This window comes from Periplaneta americana, chromosome 1 (genome assembly GCF_040183065.1).
Source record: "Periplaneta americana isolate PAMFEO1 chromosome 1, P.americana_PAMFEO1_priV1, whole genome shotgun sequence".
In the NCBI taxonomy this organism is placed as follows: domain Eukaryota; kingdom Metazoa; phylum Arthropoda; class Insecta; order Blattodea; family Blattidae; genus Periplaneta; species Periplaneta americana.
Window position 1 is genome coordinate 219,504,377 of NC_091117.1, and position 16,550 is coordinate 219,520,926.

Sequence of the window (16,550 nt, forward strand, 5' to 3'; positions counted from 1 at the left end):
ATTTCCGAACCGTTGGATATGTCAAGTTCAGGGACACGATGGATTACCCATAAGCATAAATCCAATTGTATTTTATGTTTATAACATAAAAAAGCAAAAATACCACTCGAAATGTAAACTAGATAGTAAATAATATTTTAATTATAATTTACATAAAATATGATGAAGACTTTCATTGGTTGCTTTATTTTAATTTCGTAGCTCATATTTTAATGCATACATTATGAACATTAATCGTAGCGTAAGCGCAATGTTTGCATTTCTTTGTATAAATAATGAGTAACTCCTTTGTGTTTTATTCAGTAATATGAGATAACAACATGTTATGTGAAATATATTCTTATATAATTAAAATGTATGCCAGCCGTTTTCAGCATTAACGACATATGTTGCTGTCATTATAATGAGAAGAAATGTAAATGTCGCATTAATATCTTGTAACATCGGGTTTCGAAAGAGTTCCAGAACATGTACTAAATGAAGCATTTGGCCTTTTGTTTGCAATAATATATCTTAAAAAATTTTCTGTAATAATATTGAACTTTATTAAAGTCTTGGTTTCGTGTTCGTTCAGGTAACAAGTACTGTGTGGCTATATTTAATATTATAAATTGAATTTTATAACTTGTAAGACATCTTCAAGAGAAATGAAATTGCAATTTATAATGAAATGCAATGCATTTCGGTAGTATTATCCTTTCTAACGAAGTCATTATGATTTGAAGACTTGTATAAATAAAGCTGATTTTAAGGTATAAGCACATTTGGCTCTTACAGCTTCTTGTAATCTCTCTACCATGAAGACTCTGTGCTTATTCTGCGTTGCAGTTTTCTTCCTGAAGGTAAGTTACATATTTTACTTTATGCTCGACCATGCCGAAATGTAGTAATTATACACCTGGTAGCAGTCCTTTAATACATGTCATTAAAGTACACCTACTCATTAAAGTACAGGTGTTCAGCCAATGACAACTCAGCTTACAGATGTTCAGCCAATGGCAAGTCAGCTTTGTACCGTTATAAAACCGCAAGTATCGATTATTCTCGGATATGCAATCGAAAGAGAATTAGCGAAAAGTCGCGGAGGCTGGAAATCCAATACTGTCGCAGAAGGTTATGTTCTGTTACTATAATAATTAGCGTTAATTGTAAATAATATTCAAATAAGTTTAATTTGTCATCTTGTTTTTTAATGTCGAATTCAATAATCAAGGTTATATCAAGGTTAACGGGATTACATCAAGGTCAATGACATTATTGTTCTTCGAAAAAAATCAATACTTTCGCGTCTGCGCACATCTCACTATTCACGACCTAGAACAAGGTCACTTCCGATCTTGTCAAATACAAATAAAATGTATACATCTGAATAATTTCAAGTTAGAAATATGGTCGAGAATAAAAAGTCGTATGAAACTCGCCTATAATGGTAATTAAGAAGCTCGTATGAAAATTATGAAACTCGCTTGCGCTCGTGTCATAAACATCCATACTCGCTTCTTAATTACTATCATTATAGGCTCGTTGCATAATGTACTATTATGTATTTTATCAGGAATTACATTATTACCAGACTTCTTTACCTACTCATAATGGCAAGGGAATAATGGTTATGACTGATTATGAAATTCTCGAAGTTATGGGTTTGATTCCCACCCATGAGAAGGATTTTCGTTGGTTGTCAATATGACGTATTAGGTTTCCATTGGTGGAGACTAGTATTCGTGTTCATCTCACTCTGCATTTTTGTATGATATGTGAGGGGTCTCAAATCAACTAGTTATTAACTTAGAAAAGGCTCTTTAAAGTTGTTGAAGGCAAGATATATTGTATTTAAAAATATATTCCAGTATGATTATAGAACCAGAATAGAAGACAGTACAATAAGGTGCACATTTCGGTAAAAGGTTATCACTGATTGTTTTGTCTCCAGGATATAAGGTTTGATTTGACACTTACGAATCACTCCTGCAAGTTTCACCTGTATATACTGTATATATTTTTTAATTTTTATCACATAACATTCATAAAGACATACCTATCGATACTGAAATAAATCACTTCAGTTAACGATGTATCCTGTAAAAAGAGAAAATCACCCACCGTCGTAGCTCAGTCGGCTGGTGCCGATCCGGAGTTGCGCTCTCGCACGGGTTAAATTCCCGCTTGGGCAGCGGCGGATTTTCATCGGAGGCAAGGGAGGCCGTGCCTCCCCTAATATTTTACCAGAACAAAATATGGCAGTAATAATTTCAGCTGAATTAAGATCACAAACAAGTTACAGCAAATGACGAACATTTTTCCTTTTATATTAATTTTACTATTCACTACGACTAAGATGTAAGTTACGTAAAGTCGACCACATTCAATTGGTAATGCCCGCTCGCTATACTGTAGATAGTACAAATAATTCGTACTGAAAAATAACAGATAGCGCTGTAACCTGTGTAGTCGACATCTAGCAGCCTGCAGTGTCTATGCGAGAGCGGGAGAGAGGAGTCGGCTACATCACTCTACTCCCCGGTAACCATGACAACAGCAGTTCAACCAATAAGATAGCTGATTAGCGGAACGTTTAAACTTGACTAGAACGCGCGAGGGGAGCCGATTTGGAGACGTCCTACTCACCGCGGACAACTGTACTGCTTAGTCACAGCTGATTTCGGCTGTATTGGGAAGCTCTCTCTCTTTCTCTCTTCTTGGTTTTAGAAAATTGAGTCACGTGTTGTTAGTTTTCTCTCCCTGTGTAAAAATTTTAATTTATGTTGTTAGATCTTCTCTTGTTTGCTGATGTTCCTGTTATTTTATTCTTTTGTGTTACGAGATGTATTTACTTATACAGTATTTTAAATATATCGAGAGTTTAGAAACAAATGCAGATTTGTCTCTAGCTTCTTCTAGTAGCAGTTATTCAGTATGTTGTGGCCTATTTGATCGGTTTGAGAAGAAAGAGGATCGTCCAGTTAATTTTCTGTAAAATTAGACTGTGTAATAGTTATGAGCAAGCCCCGGAATCTTAGGTTCGAATCAATTTTGTTGCTATCGCGTTACTCCCGAAATATTTATTTTCTTGTTCGTTTTATGTAGCAAAGAGTAACATTCTAAAATTCAATATGACCTAAAAAGACCTAATTCGTAGCTTTAAAATCCTAAAAAATAAATTGGAAAAACTAATTTTAATTTCTTAAAACCTATAAATTCTGAGCTTGGTAATGAGGTACGTCACAGGCCTTATATTTTATATTTTCATCATTGACGTCTTGGCCTCCTCAGCTTTCAAACCAACTGTCCGCTACTGGCTTGGATTGATTATTATCTGGTTGGCTCTTTTCCGAGATTTTCCCCAACCGTAAGAAAAATGTCAGGTAATCTATGTCGAATTCTCGGCCTCTTCCCGACAAATATCATTTCGCTATCACCAATTTTATTGACGCTAAATAACCGCGTATTTCATACAGCGTCGTTAAATAATCCAGTAAAAGAACATAACAAAATCATTGTTAATGTAGCTTCTCATTTCAGGTGTCTACTAATTTGTATTGTAAACATTGCAGGTTCAAAATGGGGTTCTGACCGCACTATCCTACAAACAGTATATAAAATTTATATACTACCTCAAATATTGTACTATTGTGAACCCCAATTACAGCTTCGGAGACAGTATTAGATAAAATCTATCAAGTGCAAAACCAAGCTCTACGCCTCCTCACTGGTGGAGTCAAAACCACTCCGATTAAAGCCATGCTCCCCTTAACAGGATTTAAACCAATTCATAGATTAATTGAAGAGTAGGCACTAAATTTATACGAAAAGCTATTGAGAATTCCTGGAAACCAATTCTGAAAATAGTATCATAATGTCGAAAGAAGGTTGGCTCTTTAAATCTGCAGCTTTGCACTGAAATGTTTATTTACCGAAAAATATTTATCAGTTTTATATGAAAAAACACCATCTTAAAATTGAAGAATTACAAAACAAGATAACATCACATATAAAAATGACAAAATTCACCAATTTTGGCCGTAGCAAGTGTTGAGTCGTATCTTAGAGTCTGATGTTTTGCTGAACATATTCAGGAAACTAATTCAATTTACTTCATTTCCAGGACATCGCAGCTTTCACGCCCTATTATCCAGGATCACAATGTGAGACAAACTTCTCGTATTCAAAACAAAATATTTACTCTTGATGTAACTTCTCCTTTTTCTCATTCTGTCTTACAGATTAATTTTCTTATCCTATTATCACAATCTAGTATATACAGTCACGAAGCTTGAGTTTATGAGGCTACTAGGAACAACAGACTGCACAGGTACTATTTCGCATTGTCTGTAATGAGGCGATAGTAGCGGTCCTAGTGGTTAGCAACTATCTATGGATGCATATTTACTACGCATTAAGCTTCGTGACTGTGTATACTAGACTGTGCTATTTATCTTTATCCCTTTCCTGTCTTCATAGTTCCTATTTCTCTGGTACTCCTTCGGTTTTCACTCCCTTGCTTTTCCCCATGTCTCCTTCCCATTATTTTCTCTCCATCTCCCTCTCTTCGTTTTTATTCTGATCATTCACTGTATGTCTTCACCCAATTTTATATACCTGCTAGTCAATACCTTGTTTCCTTTTCCTTACATTTCCTTCCCATTCTATTTTCAATCTTCTCAATTCCACGTTTTTATCCTTCTAATTGTTATTTATTTTTGATATTATTTGTATTCTTTTCCTTCATTCCTGTTCCATTCATCGCTTTCCCTCTCTTCTAATTTTGTATTTTTTTCTCGCGTTCTTCTTCTATTTTCATTTTGTTTTCCCTTCCTTTTTCATTCATATCTTTTCCCTTGCACTCTGTATTAATTATTTCTCTCCTTCTGATATAACACCCTCCGTTTCTCTTCTGTGGATTACCAAATGAATGACAAAATTCTCCTATCGTAATAATGTTAGTTATCACTTTCTATCATTATAATTTCATTATACTTAATTTGTAACATAAACTTACAAGGGGTCAAAAATGTAACTTATTTCCTTGTAATTCTTCTTTTTATGGATTTAATAACTATTCTATGCAATACCCTCTCCATATTTATTCGCCTGCTTCGTATTCTTTCCGCTATTATAACTTCAACACGATCACAACACCATAACACACTAGAAATTCCACTCCACACATCATCTCTGTATTCCTCAATCTCGTACTGTTGCTACTTCTCGTCACTGTAAATCTCTTCGCCGCCTGAAGTCAGGGCTGCCAAACCTCGAAATCTTTTAAATCGGAGTTGGAAAATTTTCTCTTGACGAATTGCCAAACTAACTTACTGTCATCACAAGTTTTATATGTTTTCACCTATTCTCTATACATGTAGATTTTTAGTGATATCTTGTAGGGGAGAGTCGGGTAGTATCGGACATCGGGTAGTATCGGACAGTGCGTTTCTTTCATCTAACACCATATGGTAGTACCTGAATGACATGGTTACGTTTCTCTATGCGACATCACAGAAACGTAACCATGTCAGTCAGGTACTATCATTGTGTGGTAGATGAAAGAAACTCAATGTCCGATATTACCCGATGTCCGATACTACCCGACTCTCCCCTAACATCTATCACGTGAGAAATCGTGCTACTTATTATCTTAATTTTCTTTTGTGTACCTAATACTGTTTTTATTGTATACCCTGTACTTCTCTATCTTTCTAATATTATTGATTCACATTTCTGTAAGTTGTATATATCTCACTAATTTTGAATTGAATTTGCATTATATTACGCTATTTTCTATCTTTACATATGTTATGTATAATTTGTATTGACTCTGTTCTTACATTGTATAATGATTATATTTTCCAGTTGATTGTGTATTATATTTGCGTAGGCCTATATTTGTAACGTTCTTTGTACCGAGGGTGTATTCCTGGTTGAGTGTTAGGTCCTTAAAGTATACAGGTTGTTAAAAAAAAAGTACCCAATATTTTAGGAGGTGATAGTATGCATCAAAACAAGAAAATACTGTCTAATAAACATGGATCCTGCAACACATACTTTCTGAGATTTGAACATTTGTTTATAGGAGGTGCTTAATGTGACGTCCATTTATGGCAATGCATTTCTCTGCCCTACAATACAGCAGACTACCAGATAATCACACCGTAGTGGACACCCCTGGCATGGAATAATGTTACGTCGCAAGGAATACTGAAAACAAAAGTCTGGTTGCGGATATGAGCGGGGTTCAGCAGAGATGGTGTTGTGAATTTTCGTAATCAGCATGTGTGGGCTGATGAAAATCCCCATGCAGTTGAAGAAACAAGGCATCGGCAACAATTCTCAGGCGTTCTTGGTGATAGATTAATAGGGTCATACGTGCTATCTCAGAGATTAACTGGGGATCGTTATCTGGACTTTCTTATTAACGTATTAAAACCAATTTCAAAGAGTCCGTGATTCCTTATGGCGAAGGGCAGAGGATGCATTGCAATGAATGGACGTCACATTGAGCAACTCCTATGAACAAGTGTTCAGATCTCAGAAAGTATGTGTTTTCGGAACTATGTTTATTAGACATTATTTTCTTGTCTTGATGCATACTAGCACCTCCTAAAATATTGAATACATTTCAACAGCCTGTAGCCTATATCGGCTCTTAGGATAAAAATCCACACTTTTTCCTTAACATCTTCAAAACTGTGGTGACATGATTCTTGGGAGTAAAATAAGCAATTTATACACAGTAATTCAAACTGAAAATCGAACTTGGGTGACAATTTTTTTTTCCAAAAAAGAAAAATTAATAAAATTTTGGACCGACCTAACTCCATTAGAAATTGACTTAGAGTAAAACGTCTTTCACCAGTATGATCGCTTACGTATGGAGAATGTTACACACTAAAATTATTTATTTATCTTGAACTATTCAAAAGATATCCCACATTTTATCAGTACTTTACAAATATATATGTACATTATTTGGGATAAAATAATTAAAATAGATTGAAAATAATAATTTTAGTTTACAACATAGCCACATGTTTACGCTTTAGTTTGGTTCCTCAATTAAGTATTTTGTCCAGATTTAAGTCTACTTTTTCTCCGTCGAAAGGATAATAAATGTCGGAAGATGGAGTAAGGTATAGAGAGTACAGTGCTCTTAAATGCCCAAATAATTATGAAATTATTGAGATAATGAGTAGAAGTTGTATAATATGTTTGAAAACTAGAAGAAATGAGCTTTTAGATGAGACAAAAATATTATTTACCAAAATTTTGAAGTAATCTGACATTTCTAGAGTTGATACATGCCTTAACTCTACAGGTTCTATAAAATTATTATTATTATTATTATTATTATTATTATTATTATTATCATTATCATTATTATTATTATTATTACAGAAAGATTTTATTGTATAAAATTTGACGCTACTATAAGCAAAAGCTTTAATGGACAATTCAAACAGACGAGGAGAGAGTTCTTCCAATGCTGTTGATAAATCTATAAATTCACCAGTTGTATAATGTGTTCATTTTAATCCAATACATTTCATCAATGTTTAATGATCTAAACGCATATAGGCTAACATTGACTGAAACTTCAAACGTCGTGGTTTCTTAAAAGCATTGTAACTAATGCAAAGAGTTGAAGCTTAACTTTCAAGAAAATTCTGATTATTGCGACAATTGCAACATTTTATTTTGACTATTACACTTTTACTACGTCACACTACTTTCGACCAATGAAACGGTACGAAAGGACGTATTTCAACCAATCATGGCTGCTTATCGCACAATTTTATCGCGTCCCTAGCATTTGTTTCTTTGTTTGCCAACATTTCAAACTGCATTAGTCAAAAAAAAAAAAAAAATACAAACCACTCCAGTCGATGCACAGCAGTTTCAATATGACTAGCACTGGCATTCAAGAACAAGAATTAATAAAAATCACTGATCATACCTATGCATCTTCTGAAATTCTATTTAGAAATAAATGAAGAGCACCATTCGGAAATCCTGAATAAGTTGAATACACCATGTAGGCCTACATCAACGAGTTCCACTTCTATTACGCACACGTCCAATATAACATCAATTGAACCACCAACCTCATTCAAATTTGAAAATTGTACATTCAATAATTATTCCTTTTAAAATTATTCATGTTTATTTTTTATGTCATCGTCGTTAATTAAAACTTTTCTAACACTTGTGTATATTATTTAGGTTATGTTATAGCTTCTGCTATATGATACTATGGATAGTCACGTATCAGAGATTGTTTAATATTAAAATTTATTGAAAATCATCTGTCAAGTGACGTTGATTACTGGGATTCGGATAAGTGAAGTGGAATGCAACTGTTTTAATAAAAATGAAACTGAATCAACAAAGCCTTCTTGACTAGTAACACTGCCATCGTGATATAGATCGATAACTTCTCGACGAGAAGGCATTGCTAGTAATCATAACTCACTACTGCCATCTAGCATGCATCTAGCGTAATATTTGTAATGTTGAGATGGCACAATAATACATTTGAAGACAGTTGTATTTTCGTAAGTCAATATTTTATTGTATTGGAGTACTTCGTTACGTCTAATCTTTATATACTTTCTTCTAATCGTGTAATAGTCAATTAAATCCCACTCGAGTTTTGATTTTCTCTAGATAAATCAAAACGTCTAGTGAGATTACTGTTGATAAGATTATATTGTATGTTTTCTTGATGCAGTTCCAAATTCACCCAGCACTATGGAGGGCACTATTGGCGTCGATGGAGACATTCCATATTATGTGGTGAGTCACACATCGTTATAGCTGATCACATTTAAGGGGATGACAGATGAAGTTCCGGCCATTTTCAGGCAAAAATAGCATTCTCGTTTTCTTGTAAAAATGAATCAGCAATCTCTTATTTACATGTTGAGCAAGTCAATGTTCTGCGGCGTTCGAAAGCATAAAAATTATGCTATATATAAATGGCTGCACCCTTGAACTTCATTTCCATGCAATTTTTACCTCACACTTTATTGCAGGACAATTCATCAGATTCGAAGAGTAAACCTCTTATTGTGATTCTAGGAACTTGATATTTAGTGCGTATTATGCACACTGTGGTTAAAATTCCGCACGGGGTTTATGATTAAATGAATAGGTAGCAATTTTTTTTAAATAAAACATTAAATATTTATAACGACAATGGAAAATTGCTATTTTTAGGTATGTAATGTTTATAAAATTATTTCCCCTTTTGTGGTAAAGTTATAGGAATATTAAAGCGTTATGTTTTCTAAATACGCCACTGTCTTACGAAAAAAATTTTCAAACATTTTACTGAAAAATTGAGCGACACATTTCATTCTGAAGTATGCAAATTTTTCAAAATATTTTTGTTAATTACTCAGAAGGAACATATCACAGCCATAATCAAACCACACAACAATTCAACCTACGCAGAACACATCACGAACTCCAATCACAACTACAGCAACATAGACACTGACATGAAAATACTACACATCCAGCCAAAAAAACAGAAACTTGACACTCCAGAACAATATGAAAATTGCAAACATACAAAAACATTCCCCAGCACATCCTTAACACTCAATTTAATTCTAAATCACACATGCTTCTTGACACAATCATGAACACACCCCAACAAAACAGGAAACCAGAAGATAGGCTTTGGAAAATGAAGGAAAACACTTTGAAACTAGTCCGTAAGGTAATTTCTTAAAAAAATTAACACAGTAAAGAAGTTGTAAAGTTATCAGTAAACTTTTTTGTTTGAAATATCTCAAAGAATAATCGCATGAAATTGGTAACATTACTTACGGTTCTCTCTGTATATATTATAATCACATTTACACGGGTAGTCCATTACTGACTTCTCTGCTTTTCAGGTGCAACCCAGTGCCCGATCTAAATGTAAGTACAGTAGAATTTCTTGTCCATGCACATACCACTTTATTAAATGAATGATTATGTAGTCCTCACCTGTGGAGTAACGGTCAGCGTATCTGGCCGCGAAACCAGGTGGCCCGGGTTCGAATCCCGGTCGGGGAAAGTTACCTCGTTGAGGCTTTTTCCGGGGTTTTCCATCAACCCAATACGAGCAAATGCTGGGTAACTTTCGGTGCTGGACCCCGGACTCATTTCACCGGCATTATCACCTTCATTTCATTCAGACGCTAAATAACCTAGATGTTGATACAGCGTCGTAAAATAACCCAATAAAATAATATATAAACGATTCTCAAAGCTTAACTGTGATTTTCCGATCATCACTGGACAATGACTATCAGTGTTAATGCCATATAACTCTGTATGTACATTCTATATATCTTAAGCCATGCATTGACAGTCTTGCTTCATTTTCGACAAGAAAGTGACATCCATCATTCTCGCAGTGGACTCTTCATATAATAATAATGTGACTCCTTTCCTACTAGCCTACTGAGATTCTAAATGAGTAAAGGTATTATTCCTCACTCTTCCTTGTATCCTACTTTTTCTTGTCCACTTATGTGTAAGATACTTTGAACTAAAACGAAGATATAAGTTGTCTTTGCAAAGAATGGAAAATGTTGATTTTCCCTTAGCTTTATATACAGATTAATTCACGAGGATTTACCGTCTCCTACAGAACTTATTTCCGAAGACATTTTGAGCAAAATTTAAATTACATATAAACATTTATCCTAATCTCAATATTTTAAAAGTTACACTAATTTGAAATTGTTACTAAATTCCTTATTATATACTTTTAAGAGTAAAAAATTATTACAAACAGATAATGAACTATTTAGAAGTATCATTTCTTTAATTGACTAGTGTTCTGAAGTTAAAAATGTGTTGTTAATTGCTTTGTATACAGATTTTGTTTTCAATTTTTTACTAAAAATTACATTAATCTTAGGTACTTATCACAAAAATTGTTACAAATAATACGACTTTAGGAACTTGATTTTACAGGACTATATTCATAGACATTCTTAGCGCGAGCTTCCGATGGATGATCAGCAAACTAACGTTTTTCGTATTCATAAACCATTGTTAGTGATATGATATGATATGAATCCTGTACAAGTAATCAGTCGATAGCCGGGGTCTAGTTTAGCACGCTCGTAGCGTGGGCTAGAGAAATGTCTTTGAATAGCACCCTACAGGTTTAATTATGCATATTAATGTACAGTCTTGAAGAATTTACAAGAGTGGCGTGATTTGTAACAATTCTTTGATAAATGCGTAAGAAAAATGTAATTTTGTAGTTAAAATCGAATAAAAATTCTCCACGAAACAACTACGAAATTCACAACACATTTCTAGCTTCAGAATACTAGCTAATTAAAGAAATGATACTCCTGAATAGTTCATTCTTAATCTGTAATGTTCTTTTACCCTTACAAGTAAAGAATAAAGGTATTTTACAAACAACTTTAAATTAATGTAACTTTGAAAATACTGAGATTAGGGCAAATTTTTATGTGACAATTTTTGCTCAAAATGTCTTCGGAAATAAGCTCCGTAAGGGACGGTAAATTCTCGTGAATCACCCTGTATAATATATATATATATATAATTTATATATCAAATCCAGATTGGGCTGATTAAATAGGATTTTTTCGACGTTTCACCCAATTGTACGAAGAATGTCAGATAATATTTTTGAGAAACATTGGACTCATCTATACCAAATGTAGTCTCGCTGTCAGCAATTTTTCGCGTTCAATATCGTATCAGTTCATTCAGAGCGCATAATAACCTACTAAAGCCTGTATTCACCAACGTCAGTAATATTTGCTATTATCTCAGATTTCTAAAACTCTGGTAATACCATTATCTCGGATAACGCTCAGTTCTGTATTCACCACATCATTTATTATCCTGGTTTTCAAAAACTAAGTTTTCGTTTCAGACTTCATTTGATCGTTAATTTTTTCATAACGAAGCACCGAAAGCATAGAGGGAAACAATTGACTAACGCCATGGAAACTATAAATTCATGATATAAATAAACAAGTTTGCGAGTATATATAGGTTAGGTGTGCGAAAATAGTTTATCTACCGTAAGTTATGGCTAGTGTTGATCAGAAACGTAGAAAGAAACCTAATATGACATGTAAAACCTGTAAAGTGCGGTAATTTTTTGCTGCCTCTCTTTGGTATAAACAATAGGTATTTTAGAGTATTCAGCTTACCTATTTGTTGTAAATTCCAGGTTATGTTCTATCATTGATAAGACTGATAAAGCTGAAGTTTTAGATAATCTAAAATGTGTTACAAAATCTGAATCATCGTAGTCCTGAAAGTATGTGGCGCGTTTTTTTAGCCACATAGGACGTCGTCTTTTGTCCTCTTGGCCATATTCCTTATCACTGTCATTTTTCCTTTCATCAATTAAACACTCCAGTCGCCTACGCGCCATCTTGTTGTTCCGATTATCTCAGTTTTTCCTATTTTATCGGCCAACATTTCTCCGGTAAAATTTTAATCCGAGATAATCCCAATTAACCGAGATAATTTTGTTGGTGAATACAAATGTAGCTAGTATCTAAGCTTTTGTGGTTAAAAACCGAGATAAAATTTTTACCGACGTTGGTGAATATGTCCCTAAAGCTTTATTCCCATAACACAAACTGGATTTTCCGGGTTTCATTTGTTTTTCGTCACCATAGTTTCCAACATCTGAATTCCGGCTACTCTGTGCTAATAATATTATATAGGCCTATTCATGTTCTGGTAACAATATACCTACTGATCTGAATTAAAATGAAATTCTAAATTAGCCTAGTTGATACAAATCATGTTCTCCAAACAGAGTATATATTTTGTTATTATATTAATAATTAATTATATTCATTATAATCGTTTATAATCAAAATCATGTTATGACATTAGTCTTTCTGACTTAGTTTACTTCGTTTCGAATAGTTTGTCCGTCTCTGCCTATTGCGTTATAGTTGCAAAATAATACAAGTGACAAACTGATTGAATACACTTTTGGTAAAACAAACTTACATGTCATATTCATTTATAGGTGTAAAATATTCAATCAATGTACAATACCGATTTATATAATTTACGTTGCAGTTCACAATTCTCCAACCAGTGTGGCCAACAATGTTGGAAATGATATCCAGAAGCCCTTGAGGGTATGTAAATGTAGAAATATTATTTTTCGGAATGAAAATATAGTACGTTTTAATAACCACACTACTACTAAAGTGATGTGAGCAGTAGTAGATTTGTTTCCTGGATACTTCGCCTTATGGTTTCGAATAGTCATTACTTTAGGACAATTTGATTGGTTCTTTCCAAGTCCTCTCCAGTCATTATTTTACCAATGTCATTTCTCCAAAATTGCTTTGGCTCTACAACAGTTCCTTTAACGAGATTTTGTATAGATAATAACTGTCCGTATAGACCTGCACGTAGAGTCCTCTAAATATAACAAATACAGGTAAACTATATGATTATATACAGGATGTTTCAAAAATACTTTGACAAACCTTGGGGGCATGTACATCACACAAAAATAAGAAAAATGTTCATATAAACGTTATGTCCGAAAGTACTTAGTTTTTTAGTTATTCATGAAAGAACATAATGAAACATCTGTTAGATATTGTCCAGTTTGGTAGCAAGTGTTGCAACTTTAATCAATTCAGAAACTCATAACAAATGTTCAAATGACAAATGGCTGTAGTAAACAAGTCTCCTTGGCAACACATAGCCATCTAGGATACATTGGATGCATCAGCAGACTTGTATTGATAACACCATTTGATCAATTATCTAACAAAATGAATATTATTATCGGTTACAGACTTAAGTTAAGTTGTTGGATTGTACCTCGAAACACGTTGAACGTAAACTTTCATTGTTATGAGTTTCTGAATTGATTAAAGTTGCAACACTTACTACCAAGCTGACGATATCTAACAGATGTTTCATTATGTTCTTTCATCAGTAACTAAAAAACTAAGGATTTTCGGACATATGTTTATATTAAATTTTTTTCTTGTTTTGTTGTGAGGAACATGCCCCAAGGTTTGTAAAAATATTTCCGAAACACCCTGTATAAAATTGTTTTCTTTTACATTTGGATTTTCGGAGGTATTCTCTTCCTAGCAAAATTAATTTTATACAGGGCGAAATTTTAGTCATCCCAGAAAATCCTCTTGATGTAGGCCTACAATTTCAAGACTTTCTAGACTTATTCTTCATGGGCGACAGCACTGGTTATAATTCTTATTTAAAAAATATATATCCTTTATTTAACGACGCTCGCAACTGCAGAGCTTCTATCAGCACCTGTGTACAGGAATTTTGTCCCGAAAGAGTTCTTTTACATGCTAGCAAATCTACTGACATGAGCCTGTCGCATTTAAACACACTTAAATGCCATCGACCTTGGCCGGGATCGAACCCGCAACTTGAAGCATAGAAGGCCAGCGCTATAACAACTACGCTACCGAGGGCGACTATAGGACTATTCTTATTACTATAGCTTTTTAAAAGATTAATGATTAATCATTCAACCTGTTATGCATATTACTGTGTACAACTTAATGCACTTATGTTTAGATTTCGTCAAAACTTTGAATATCTGATCATGCCATATAGGCGAAAACGTTCATGAATATCTTTTTCAAGATGTATTAGAAAATATAATATGATTTATCAATTTGAAAATTTTATGATTGAGCACTTGAATAAATTTATTATCTTGAATAGATGTATCTGAAAATCAGAATGAATTGTACAATTTTTAAAATATGTACAAGTCCAGAAAAAAGATTGAGACGCTAATTTTACAAACTTCCAGATACAACGCATTGCGCATGTGCAGTAAACAAGAACGCCTCTATAAAAATGCTACTTGCTTAAAGTCTTGCGAAACTTGTTTTCCATTTACGAGAGTACTAGGATCTAGATTCGGTCCATTATTTTTTTTCTGGTAATGTGCATATTTTTCAAATAACGTAATTCAATATTCTCATATTAATTTGCCCCTGTTACGAATATTTGAATGCTAATTGTTAAGCATGATTTACTTCATATCTGTGTATGTTAATTTAATTTGTTTTTTAATTGTACAGCTAATCTATTTTTAACTTATGTAGATCATTTGATTAATTTTTAGAATAAATTTAGATAGGCCGAAATAATAGCCTATGTCAGAACCTGTGAAACTTAACACAAATCAGAAACTATTATTAGGTAATTTAAATAATGTAATTTTAATTTGAGTCTTCTTATAATAATTTATTGAATGTCTGTATTACTTCAATTTTCAGTATCACATTGTTCCTGCTGTAAGATCTACATGTAAGTATAAATCTATTAATTATAGAGTGAATGTTCAGTTCTTGGACCTACTTTTACGATCTACATAAATGATATATCATTGTCTGTTAAGCACTGCAGACATGTCCTATTTGCTGAAGACTTACAAATATATATATATATATATATATATATATATATATATATATATATATATATCTGCATCTACACCGGCACTAAATTACGCAATAAAGAATGAATTAACAATGACATAAAATCAATTATTTCATGGACGAAAAAATTTGAACTAAAATTGAACTCTGAGAATTCACAGGCAATTTTAATGGGACATCAACGACTGTTAAGTAAATTAAGCACAGATATCTTATCTCCTGTTAAAATGAATGAAACTATTATCCCTTACAGTGATAGAGTAATAATCTAGAAATTTATATGGACAAAAACTTAAGCTGGAATACTCAAGTCATACACACATGTAAAACGATTTTTATGAAAATTTACATACCAAAAAGAATCCGAAATTTCCTTCCGTTGCTTCTCAAGAAGAATTTAGTGCAGTCGCTCTTGATGCCTCATTTTGATTACTGTGAAACTCTCTGCACTGACCTTAACTTGAGACTGACAGACAGACTACAGCGTGTTCATAATGCATGTGTTCGATTTATTTGCAGCTTCCGTAGATCTGACCGTATTACACCTTCACTAAATATGCCGTCCTGGGCCCGTCTCAAAGAGCGAAGAACTATTCACTCTCTCACGTTACTCTTCAATATTCTTCAAACCTCTAACCCTAGCTACCTAGCTTCTCGTTTTCAATATTTTTCCTCTTATCATTCCATTCCTAAACACAGAACATCCTTCTACTCTTCATCTTTCACCGTCTCTGCAGCTAATTTCTGGAACTTTCTACCACAACATGTCAGAGACTGTCGGACATTGTCTAGTTTCAAAAATAAACTAAAATTGCACTTTTTCAATTCAGATTCCTTTCAATTATAAGCCCTTTTCTCTGCGATAGTTTCATATATATATTTCTTTTTCTACCTTTCTCCTTTTTTTGTTCTCTTGATCACCAGATGAATTTATTATTATACCCTTTTTATTGTGAATTTTATTTAATTTTCTTATTTATTTTCTTCTTTTTTATTATTACTTTATTACACTTCATTTGTTGTATTCTTCCTTAGGTTTGTACTAACTGAATTGCTTTTATTATATTCCAATCTTTAGATCTGTATTTA

At 33.3% G+C, this 16,550-nt stretch overlaps 1 protein-coding gene across 2 annotated transcripts in view; it reads left to right on the forward strand.

The window, feature by feature from the left end:
- The first annotated feature begins 726 nt into the window (after positions 1-726).
- Positions 727-16,550, forward strand: part of LOC138709653 (uncharacterized) — a 29,397-nt gene continuing 13,573 nt past the window's right edge. For both annotated transcript variants that reach the window (XM_069840586.1, XM_069840594.1), the window contains exons 1-6: positions 727-842; positions 4,106-4,145; positions 8,726-8,790; positions 9,900-9,924; positions 13,090-13,151; positions 15,300-15,330. In XM_069840586.1, the coding sequence (XP_069696687.1) occupies positions 798-842; positions 4,106-4,145; positions 8,726-8,790; positions 9,900-9,924; positions 13,090-13,151; positions 15,300-15,330 (268 nt within the window). In that variant the 5' untranslated portion in view covers positions 727-797. The remainder of the gene's footprint in view (positions 843-4,105; positions 4,146-8,725; positions 8,791-9,899; positions 9,925-13,089; positions 13,152-15,299; positions 15,331-16,550) is intronic.